At 38.8% G+C, this 11,968-nt stretch overlaps 1 protein-coding gene and 1 long non-coding RNA gene across 2 annotated transcripts; one reads left to right on the forward strand and one right to left on the reverse strand.

Annotated features, from left to right (window-relative positions):
- Positions 1-991: 991 nt before the first annotated feature.
- Positions 992-11,858, reverse strand: cradd (CASP2 and RIPK1 domain containing adaptor with death domain). The gene is made up of 2 exons (XM_043237915.1): positions 11,323-11,858; positions 992-2,156 (listed from the first exon to the last, which is right to left on the reverse strand). Exons 1-2 carry the CDS (start codon positions 11,633-11,635, stop codon positions 1,861-1,863), a joined length of 609 nt encoding a protein of 202 aa, XP_043093850.1. The 5' UTR covers positions 11,636-11,858; the 3' UTR covers positions 992-1,860.
- On the forward strand, positions 3,241-5,838 carry LOC122343448. Its single transcript, XR_006250779.1, has 3 exons — positions 3,241-5,163; positions 5,244-5,341; positions 5,499-5,838. It is a non-coding gene; the product is annotated as an uncharacterized LOC122343448 (long non-coding RNA).
- Positions 11,859-11,968: the final 110 nt, after the last annotated feature.

The following is an 11,968-nucleotide window of genomic DNA, read 5'->3' on the forward strand; positions in this document are numbered from 1 at the left end:
CTAGAACAAACACGCTGTAAGCCCATGGAGGCATTTTTATCTGCGGAGGAGATGCTTTTACGGGCGCTGATGCGTTTTTTGGCTCCACACGTGAATTTTCTGAACCACTGGACCGCGCACACATCATTTTATGGGTATGAATTCAACCGTCCCAACTGAAGGCTGCGATTACAATACCCTGCACATTTCTGAGAAACACCGGAACAAAAAAATGTATGCTAAGCTGAATTTCAAACGCTTCCCTGGAATCAGGGAGCTCGGAGGACAGAGGGCCAGTGTCAGACAGCGCTTGCGCACATTTAGTGAGACAATAGCCGGTTATTCCTGAAAAGAAAAACACCACAGGGGATGTATGTAGATTGCTTAATCAATGTTTCTCATCAGAAGATGAACATTCATCAGCTCAATACAACAAAAAGTTGTCTGTGATTTCTTAGTCACGACATTATTGGATCACCTCGGGGACAATGAGGTTGTTGATGGCCATTTATATTTAACTAGATAAGTCAATTATACATCATTGTAAACTTTTTCACGCTCAAGATTCTAGGAAAGCATTCAAAGTCTCATAATGTGGCACCTGGGAGACAGAACTGAAAACAAAAACGTGACACTAACAAGCGGACGGAGCCGGTAATCACGGCAGACACGTACAATGTTTACGAATGGTGGCGTGTATTACGCACACACACACACACGCACACAAACACTCTCTGATTAATAAGTGAGAGATTAGGAAATGACCTGTGTCATATTACAAACACCTGATCTGTAAATATTGATTACGCTTTGAGTAAACAGCACTGAATAAAAACAGCAAGTGACAGATGGAGAGAAAAACAATAGACAGCAGACCAGATGTAGTAGCCTGAGATTATACTGAAAACAGTATCTCAACAAACGTGTGTCAAATATCATTTTCTTGTATATTATTATTATTACGCATTCAGTTGAGCTCATTTTACCTTTTTTAAAAAAAATGCCACACGAGTGAAATGGGTAACACTTTATTTAAAAAAAAAAAACATCACCACTTTTGCCCCAGTAAACTTGTTCATTTGCTCCTAGTTAATTAATTAATAGTTAGCAATGCAGTTGTTATAGAGATGTAGAATAGGGTTATGTGCTTCATAAGCACTAATAAACAGGCATGCATGCTAATAAATAGTGAGAATTGGTCCCTATACTACGGTGTTACCGTAAACAGCATAGAAATGGTGCTTTAAAAGTAGGACAAAAGAATTGGTTACTAGTCCGAGAAGGTAAATCCCATGTGGGCGTTTCAGAGTATTATTACTGGATGGAATCAGTGGGAAGAACAGCTTGTTTATGAATGAGAAATGGAAAGCATGACCCCACTAACAACGTCACTTGTATCAGCAAGCAGCTGGTAAATAGTTTCAGATAAAGATTGCATAAAGTGTCTTAACTCGTCTCACCTCATCTGGGACACACGTTATCTGGGACAGGAAACAGTGTTTACCAATACAGTAAACATGAAATAATTGTACAAATACAGAAAAAACTGACTTCGTTCATTGGCAGTAGAAAGGCAATATAGGTGTAAAATACATTTTAAATACAAAGTCATTTCTGTGGCAATTCAAACAAAAATGGACAAATTTAAGGGCATTTCTGAAGCATAATTAAGAACAAATGTTTTAATATTAAAAGGCATATATATTAAAATACAATATGACTAATTTCATCATTTTTCTAGCCGTATTAGCAACATGATGGAGTCTCAGTACATTCCTGGAACAAAAAAAGGACACTTTGTTTCTTCTCCTTTGGTGTCTGTCATGTGTTTTCCAACAGCTCTAGAGCAGTATGAAGTCCAGAAAAACACGACTTGTTATGTCACACAAACACCTGTTGGAGGACAGATGGCGGGATGTCTGCGGCCTGCAAGCTCTGGAGCAGCCGCTGTACTGTGGCTTCTCTTCCGTTCCTCTGTGTCCACATCACCAGCCCGGCGAGCACCTGACTCTGGACCGTGAAGGGGTGGTCGGCGCAGCACCGGTACAGATCCGCAGGGGACAGGCCCAGGTCCAGCAGCACAGACTTCCACTCTGAACTGAGACGAGCGGCTAAGCGGTTCAGATGCTGCGTGGTCGGAACGGTCGAGAGGATGCGGTCAGGAACACCACACTCAACTGAAAACAAAGAAGCAACGTATGATTTGAGCAACATGAGCACATCTTATACCAAACAACAAATACTTTAAGGATATCGGCCCTTCAGGAGGGAGTTTGATTTGAAAGAAGAAGAGATGATCGGTTCATGAGCCACTTTTACGATGTGGTTCTGTTAAGAGTTCTTTACTATATCCTTTATGTGTAGTCCTTTTTGTTCGCATTCAACAGCTAACATACAGCATGACCAGAGTTGTTCTCAAACAAAGGGTGCTTTTGAACTGCAAAACAAGAACTGTAGGAGATTTCGACTTCACCTCAACGCCAGGCGCTGATTTTACTGAATCAGCTTCAGCAGAATAATGGATATCAGCGATATTTGTCGTAAAAACAAAAAAAAGACGCCATTAAACAAAAAATATTTATATTAAATATAAAAATTATATTTTATGTTATATTCTAATAGATATATATTTTGAAAAATACAGTTTTATGTTGTTTCTATATTAAATGAAAGATTACATGTGAAAATATTGCAATATAAAAATTATATTTAAAAACTTTGATGTAATCATAATTAATCCTAACTATATATATATGTGTGTGTGTGTGTGTGTGTGTGTGTGTGCGCTTTTTTGCTAATGTCTTTAAAATAGTTTTGGCTCAATCCGAACTATCAAGCTTTTTACTTTGAAGTTCCAGGAAAATAAGAAAATAAACACTAAAAGCAAAAGAATGTAAGGGAACGCTGCACATCATGATTTATTCATATATGCCTCACTGTTATAACGCACCCAGGTTGCCACTAAATGGCTTGAGGTGACAAGTCATGCATGTGTAATTCTGACCTCAGTAACAGACGTCTGTGGGGGTCAGGGGACAAAAAAAAAAATACATCTCTTATATGATGTAAGCATATTTATTTGAATTAAACATGCTCCATGCATCCAGCACCTGAGTGGAACAGCTGAATAAAATTTATTTAAAAAGCCATAATAAGGTCATATATTTCTATACATGAAGCGTCAGTAAATCAAAACATATTTACAAGCCAAGAATATATAAGACATCAATTACCTTAATTCGAAATCATACATACAGATTATATCAAGAAAGAAAAAAAAAAATTCGAACTCATTTTCTTCTGTTCCCGTGTACACGTCATTGTTTTCGTCCCAAGAGAATAGAGATGTGTTTTATTTGAGCAGCGGGGATGAATGGAGCAAAGGTCGGTTTGTGAGTTTGTTTTGAGTGTTCCCAAATTCTTCACAAAATCAAGGACGTCCATTGATTTCTGTCGTCAAGAGACAAGGGCCGGCCACACCAGGCCACGACAATAACAACTCTCTATCTCTAAGGCAGGACATTTGAGCAGAATCTAACATTCTTGCAATGGATATTTCATAAATTCTTTCCTATAATCTCCCATAAGAATCCGGGTTGTTCAGAAACATTTAAAAACACTCATGATATTTGGCGTGAAATTGCCCGTTTCAGATTTAACGGGAGCAGAAAAGCACTCAAAAAAAAAAAAAGTGCAGTAATTCTCTGCCACGGATTTGGACACTTTGCAGTAGTTTTTCACAGCTTTAAAGCTTCTAGACCCCCGAGACAAAGAAGATTAGTGTGTTGAGGTGGCCCAACCATCAGCAATAAACACCGCAAAGAGGATTTCGTACAGCGAGTGCTGGTTTAGTAAACAGGGGTGAGCTGGTAAAGATCCAGCAGAGCCATAAGATGTCTGTGGCAAGTCTTTATCAGATTAATGGCACATGGTGGTGGGGGTACACAAAGGGAAAGGGGAAAAAGACAGTCGGAGACAAAGCAAAGCAAACTTACAAAAAATAAATAAGTACAAAATTCATTCTGACAAGAAAATTGCACGGATTTCAACTGTGGTTTAATAAGCGAATAATTTGATTCATTTAGTTCATTCAGTAAAGGGATACTTTAGAAGGACCCATTCTGTGTTTGCTTTCGTGCGCAGGTTTGCCCCTGCACTACATTTATTCGCAGGCATATTTATCACCACTGCTTATTTAATTCTGCCAACGGAAATGTCTGACACTGTATCGGTGACCGAGAAAAATTAGCATTTGAGTGACATTTTGAGAATCAGCCTTAAAAATTTTACAAAATTAGACACAAATCAGTTATGTTATGTGAAATGTGTTATAGCGCAGTCTCGATTAAAGTTGAAAAAGATTTTTTTTTTAAATGCAAAAAGTCAAGTAAAAAGGGGTTTTATATACACTTGGAATTCTGAACACTAAATAAATATGTTAAATAAACGCTAAATGTATAAAAACAACGTGCCGAAAAGAAAGAACGAAAACAGAGAGAGAGGGTGCTCTGAAAAGAACATTGCCTGGGTTTCGGCGAAATGCTTAACTTTTCTAAGAATTGTTTCTTTTTTATAGGATGGAGCATTCCAGCTTCAATTTCCATGCGTACATGTGGACACTTAACTCCAGATTGCTGGAGGGAACAGATTGTGCACTTTAAGAACGTGAAGTATGCAGAAGCCTTGATCTGAGGGGACAGTTACACTACCTTACTCTCAAGAGGCCTTAAAGAGACATGAAGCTCTGATGTACAATATGTACAGCCCATCCGTCACACTTTCGTTGGAAGAAGTGTCCGTGAGTTCGCGTATAACAGCGGAAAGTGTTTACATAATGAATTAAACGTCCCCGAGAGGGGATGCGGTAAATTTGAAGGACTAAGAATACGTTTTGGGTTGTTGTTGGGGTTTTTTTTCCAAAAAAAGAGATACGAACACGGACGTGAGCGAGCATGCATTTGTGTGAGAATTTGAATTTCCTAAAACGGGTCGCTCGGTCTCTCTAGGAAAAGTAAATTTGTTAATTTTGGGCAGGGTGATAGAGAGCCGCCCACGCACAGCCTCTAGGGAACAGCAAGCTGTGTTGTATCTCTGGAAAATTCCATGAAATCTCACAATAAACCCTGCTTTTCAACAAGCGTGACGTCACAGGACCGGGCTTGTTTATGTGAAGTTAAAAAGAGGGTAAGTCACAGGCGTGTGAATCAACATAATATAAAATAGAAACCGGAGAATTTCACGTCTAACCTCACATAAACCTGCAGGACACCATCACAATGTGACATTAATGTTCCCGTTTCCTCTTGAGGAGAGATGGAGGCAGCAAAGGAGGGTTCACTGAGGACGTTTAGGCTTGATACAGGTACAAATCAACCACAAATGAAATAGAAGCACAATTTTTTAAAATGTACTTTTTAGACCTTGTTTTAGACTTTTCTACATTTGATTTAAACGTGATTTCAGGACATTCCGTTTTGTATCAGACATCAGATGTTCCGTCTCATTCCTTATGACCACAGATCTGCTGCCCAGAGGAAGGGATTCCAGTTGGAAACTGAAAATGCTGCAGACTGAAAGATAAGAATACACCTCTTTCTAGTGGGAATGTCCGGTCGAAAATATGCGGCTTATGTTTGTACATCTAAAGAAAAAAAAGAATGGAATGAATAATTAAGTTCATGCAGGAAAATACATCTTGTGTGGAAAGTATACAAACTGACACAAAGCTATCAATGTGCATTAAATAATATTAAGTTATTTCTAATGTCAATGTTTAATTTTAAAAGTACATAATTTTAGTGTGTATAACTATGTATATAAAACAAAAATACTATTATTACATAAAATTAATTTATAAAATTAACACACACACATATGTACATGTGCATATGTATATACATTTTACACATTTATATACTTTTTATATATAATTAATTTTATTTATATAGAACATTATATTTTGTAGCATTATTACTATTCTATATACTAAAAATATTACAATAATTTAAAAAAAGAAATGTATGTGTCTGGTCGGCTCTGGCCTGACAAAATTAGTTTTCAGTGATATTATCCCTTCCACAAAAAAAACAGCTTTTCTTGGGTAAACTTTGCCATTTCTAATACATTGCATCGCGTTTTGCACTGTATATCTCAGCAGAAACATGAGCAGGGGGAAGTACAAATGTGAAGTGACTTTGCCAGCAATTATTTTTTTTTCTGATGACTGACACAATCAGTTGAAGTCATTAATCCAGCTCCACATAAATCAGAATGTCAGCAATGCATCCAGACACAAACTCACTCTCTTGTCGATATGCCTAGACAAGCAACTTGAGACAGATGGTTTTGTGTTATGAAATGTTCTAATGGAGCGTAAATCTAAGACCTGTTAATTGTCTTTAACAGACCCCATGTGTAAGCCTTGGCTTTGGGCGCGTGAGCAAAAAGCGATCTTGTGTGGCTAAACGGGCCGCCGACTCTCGACATCTGATCTCGATAAACCTCCCAATCATCTCCAAACTGCACCAGCGCGAGAGTGTCATCTCTGTTCGTCGATACAAAACATTCTTAACAGATGCAGCGCATCAAATAGTCGGTCTAATGTGCGGCGTCCAGCTGGAACGGCCGAGCGCTGCAGCCCGCTTCCACATTCTGACAGGAAGACTCGCCTCAAGCCAACGTTCCTGGAAATCAGACTGTACTAGAGACGGGTGGAGGGAACGGAGGAGGAGAGTCAACGCGGTGTTACAACAAAACCAAGCGAACGGCACCGCGCTGCCTTGTTTCAAAAGCAAATTATTAAAAGTGCCTTCCTGCATTCGTCCGTGGGCGAGGCAGAGAGGCGGCAAGTCACATGAGGAGAAGAGTTTGGCTTAGCCCACACTAATGTGATTGTTACTAGGAACATTCTTGCTCGCTATTATTAATTACCTAGCGTACACGTTTTGTACGCTTCAAACGTTCGGTTAAGCATGTTTCGCGAAAATAATGGCCCACTCGCTGAATGGATTTTTGCTTAGAGGTCGGCCCCACGTGTTACGATGACTTCACTGTTATTACGTCCTGGAATGATGCAGCTTTATATATAAGAAATTAGAAATTAAGCATTTTATTCTGCGGGGATACGTTTAATTAATAAAGTTATATTGGTTCAATATTATATAAATATTACACGGATTTCTGAAAGATAATATAACACTGGACTTATTCTTGTGGCTTCCCAAGAATAAATTAAATATTAAATTCATTCAAAGAGAAAACTGCTTTTTTTACACTGTTTTTGCAGTATTTGTATTCAAATGAATGCAACGTCGGTGATCGTAAGATATTTCTTAAAAAAAAAAAATTAAAAATAAAAGTTAGGAACTGTGTTAGTGTATATCAGGAGTTAGGAGTTGGAACCATTCAGGGCTTTTTTTTGGGCCTGTTTGGAGTTTAACATTACCTGCCCGCTATGAACTCAGAATCTCTTAAAGGGATAGTTCACCCAAAAAGTTCAATTGTCCTTAATTTCTCACCCCCCAGTTTCGTTCCAAAGCAGTAAGACCTTAAGAGATTATCTTCAGAAAACAAATGAAAATATTTCTGATGAACTCCGAGAGCTTTCTGACCTTGCAGCTACACAAACAACGCTTTTAAGGTCCAGAAATGTAGTTAGGACATTGTTAAAATGGTCCATGTGACATCAGTGGTTTAACCGAATACTTTTTGTGCACAAAAGTAACAACTTTTTGGACGCTTCCATGTCACTCTCTGTGCGTCACGGTACTGTCGTGAACGTGCACTGAAGTTGTGGATAGTTGTTTTTTAAAATTTGTCTCTTAGCTGCAAAAAATTACAGCTGAACCACTGATGTCTATTTTAACAATGTCTTTGCTACACTGCTGTCTGCAGGGACGAAAAAGTTCTCGAAATTTCATAACAAAAGGTCTTTTTTTGGGGTGAACTAAACCTTTAATTCTTCAAAAATAGACATACAACTACACATTTTTCATTTTGGCTGCACTATACAGTCCAGCAGCTATAGAGCACACAAAAAACTGAATTCTGTGCTGCACGGACAGGATTGTACTTGAACGTTTTACCATATGTATGCCATATGCCTTCAGATAATATTAAGGGCTGGATATCTGCTTTAGTTCTCAAGCTTTTTTTTATAGCCTTTGTGGGCGACATTGGCATACACTGTAAAAGTAAACACATAGAGAACGGTGTAAAAGCTCTTGATATGAATCCGCAGCTGCTAGGTATTACAGAGGGTGACTAACAACGTAAGGGATTGACCTGAAGATATAAGACACACGCAAATGCAGCTGTGAAAATAACAAGATACTACAGTCGTACAGTCATGGTAGCAGTCTGGTGGACACATGTTACTGATCGTGTAGAGCAGTGCTTGTTCACTTCCTAGACATTCTGCTCGGATAGGAAACGCAAAAACCACGCTAAAAGAAAACAATGAACAAGTTGAAAAACTACATGCGTTTAATACGCTTAGGTATTGGGTAGGATTAGGGATGCAGAATATGATCTTGCAGAATTTGCATAATAATAATAATAATAATAATAATAAATAGTCAATATATTAATAATAGGCATGCTAATAATCAACTAGTTTACAGTGAGAATTAGTCACCATAATAAAGGGTTACCCTTAATTTCAGTTTTTGACAGTTCTTTGGCTAAAACTGGCAAAGTAAAGTACAAAACGACTACAAAACACAGGCCTTTTGTCTGATCAATGTCTCGCACAATCCAGTCTGGAAAAGAAATCTCCCAGAATGACTCACAACTGCACTAACAAGCAGTCACCGAGCATGCTAACTTCTGCTATAATGGGAGCCAGTTGCGATAAATTTGTCTAGAGGCCTGCCTCAGAACATTTAGGCTCGTAAACAACTTAAAATTCAAAACCTTACGGCATGAGGTACGATAATTCCCAGAACCCGCGAGTGAAGGCTCAAGGAAGCGTTTGCATAATTTTCCTTAAAGCGAGCATCTCGGAAATAAACATGCAAATGGACGCGCAAATGGATTTAAAAAAAAACGAGGATACTGTGTCCCCGCCCGACCGAAAAGTAGGTAATAAGATCATAAGGACGGCGCTTTGCTGAATCCAACGAGAACATGCGTCTCATTTATTAATGTGTCCGTGACACTGCAGATTCGGAGCCTGTCACGGCGATGGAGAATGAATGGAGAGTTGAATGAAAAACATGTTCCCATGCCAACAGAGTGACATCACCAGTGTCAAGATCCAAATTCATAGTGACATGAATATTAATAATACGAGCAGCGGATGACAATAAAAGCGGGAAAGGAAGAACAAAGCCCTGCGAGCGCCCGTGTCCCTGAACGGCCCCTGACGACTCCAACCTATTAAGCTAAGAAGGGCTTAAAAATTAAAGCGAGTACTTAAGTGTGAAGAACGCTTGCTCAGGGTAGCGCTCGTCCTCGACTTCCAAGAAATTCGCGAGCACGCTTCTTCTTCTTCTTTCTTTTTTTTTTCCCTCCCTCCGTTTCTTTCATGCTTTCTCTCGAACCCCACCCCATCCCCCAATTTATTACCATCCGAACCACAGTAAGTCAATAAAATCTTCAGCTCAGTAACTGGAGACAGGAGGGAGAGGGAGAGCGGCCAACAAACGGCTTTGATTATATTTTTCCTAGAAAGGAGGATGCTCGGCGAGAGTGCTGGGCCGCAGCGCTAGTGCCAGGAATTAATGCAGCTTTCATGGAAAACCAGGGCAGCGGACCAAGCCGGCCTGGCCTTGAGAGACTCAAAACACAACTTCAGCTCTTTTTTTTTTCTTTTTTCTTTTTATACTTCGCTCTCCTTCTGTTTTTCTTTTTACGTCTTGTTTTTCTAGGAGGGAAGGGGTTGTGGGGTTTTTTCAAAGGTGTTCTGGGGTTCGTTTGACGGACTAGAAAGTGGTTGTTACTGGGTGTTCTGTTCTCCCACGGGAAACAACGGAAAGCAGGAAAGAAAGTGGCGCACGCGGAGAATTCCTTCGTTTTTAAGAAACGTATTAAACCAGACCGGCATTTCACGGACTGTAAATACGCATTAGTTTTTAAATCATATGGAAATTTGCTACGCTTTAAATGCATTTGCTGTAGGTTCTCTGCTGGAATTAGTAACAGTGGGTTTAGTGTTAGGGATTAGAGGAAGGGCAATTAAAGCGCTTGTTATTTAACCCTCCGGTCAGAAACGGGAGATGCAGTAGCTTGACCTCCAGCTTTCATAACTTCATCTCAATTAAAAAGTGAAGTGTTTCGTTATGAGACAGACATCAGGTGAAACTGAGAGGGAATACGAGGGGAGAGAAACGCATCGAAATGTTATAAAAAGCCAAGGATAGAGCTGCGCACCAAACCAAATACAAAGTTCATTTACAAAACTAAAAATAGTGCATTAGAAGAAAGTTGTAAAATACAATTTTGTTTTAGCTAGTGATGTGTTATGTTATCCATGTTTTTATTTTATTTGTATATTATTATTTTTAAATTTTTACTGTAAGGTATACGGTACAACCGTAGCAATATTAATATCCATTCTGTTTTATTTCATATGAATATGTAAATTAATATGTTTATATTTTATATATCCCATCTATTCTCTCACGCATATGAGACAAGCCTGCCTGGAGACATTCATCTAAATTGTGTAGATTTACGTATCCACCTTATTTTAAAAAAAATATATAAGTAATAAAAGCTATTCTATGAATGTGTGAGACTTCATTAAAAGCTACAGTGTAGATAAACAACTAGAAGGTAGTAAAGTGCGGTAGACTATACGGTAAAACTACAAAACTACAAATTAATGTGTTTATGGTTACGATAATAAAATTACGTGATAACAAATACCAATTTGCAATAGAACTGCAATAGAGAAAAAAATAAGCATTGCACAATAAAAACAGGTTACAAATAGCCACTCCCACACTTATGTTAACAATGTTTGTGCTTGTGTGCATGTGTGTGTCTGGTGTTTTCTATGTTATGGGGATCCGTATAGTAATACCAAGCTTATAAGCCATGCAGAAAAAAACTATTCTTCTCTGAAAGTTTCCAAATGCAGAAAGTGAAAACAGTTTGAGCCATATAAAAGAGTACCTGGTTTAATTTAGATGTTTTCTGTTTCCTAAACCTCACACAAGACTTCCATGCATTTTTACATTATCATTCAGTTTCGTTTTGTGGTGACATATGAGTTCACGCAGGGCAATTGGGCTCGCTTTTGCATATGTTATTTATTTATTATTGCAATAAAAGAGTTTAGCCCGAAAAGAAGCTGTCAGGACGATAGCCGGGTTTTTTTTTTACCCACGCAGGACTCACCTGCGAAGGACAGAGGAGGAGGAGACTCGTGGTCTTCTTCACACAGTCGCAGCAGTTTGTCTTTGATCCAGGGAAAGTCTTTCTCTAGCGCGCGAATGAAGTGAAGGAAGGCGCGCGAGCCTCGCGTGGGCAGAACATCCAGCAGCCTTAAGGTTTTTTTCTTATTAGACGGCTCGGCCTGAATCTCCTCTAAATGACTCTCCGTTAAGATCTCCTCCTGGTATAAATACTGCATGATCATGTCGTCCACTAAAAGCTCCTCGGCCAGAAAAAGCCGCTGAGATCGGAGCAGTCTTTTGTGTTTTGGGTCCATAGCTGAACCCGGTGACCCAGTAAAAAACAGTCTACGGTAAAAACCCAACAACTGGCTGAACTACGAAGAGTTTACTAAAACTGTCAGCGAATGAATCCATCAATACTGGCTGATAAATGCACATAAAGGGGTGTTTGTGAAAATATATATGTCATGCGTATAAGTTGTCGCTGTTGTAATACTTTGTGTATTACTCGTGACTTTTCCGCGAAATGTCGCATTAATTCGTTCCGGCTGGAAACAAGGAGCAGGAGGAACTATTTTCGTCAGGATTATTGTTCCCGCTTTTTTTTTTTTTATTTTTTTTTTTTTTTAAATGGGCAATTTAGACTA

The sequence above is a fragment of the Puntigrus tetrazona genome, chromosome 4, assembly GCF_018831695.1.
Source record: "Puntigrus tetrazona isolate hp1 chromosome 4, ASM1883169v1, whole genome shotgun sequence".
Taxonomy (NCBI): domain Eukaryota; kingdom Metazoa; phylum Chordata; class Actinopteri; order Cypriniformes; family Cyprinidae; genus Puntigrus; species Puntigrus tetrazona.

Bases quoted from the DNA above. Each gene is read 5' to 3' on its own strand.
- cradd (XM_043237915.1), bottom strand. From the start codon at position 11,635: ATGGACCCAAAACACAAAAGACTGCTCCGATCTCAGCGGCTTTTTCTG. The intron at 2,157-11,322 runs GTGAGTCCTGCG...CTTTGTTTTCAG, and splicing joins TCCTCCTCTGTCCTTCGCAG to TTGAGTGTGGTGTTCCTGAC.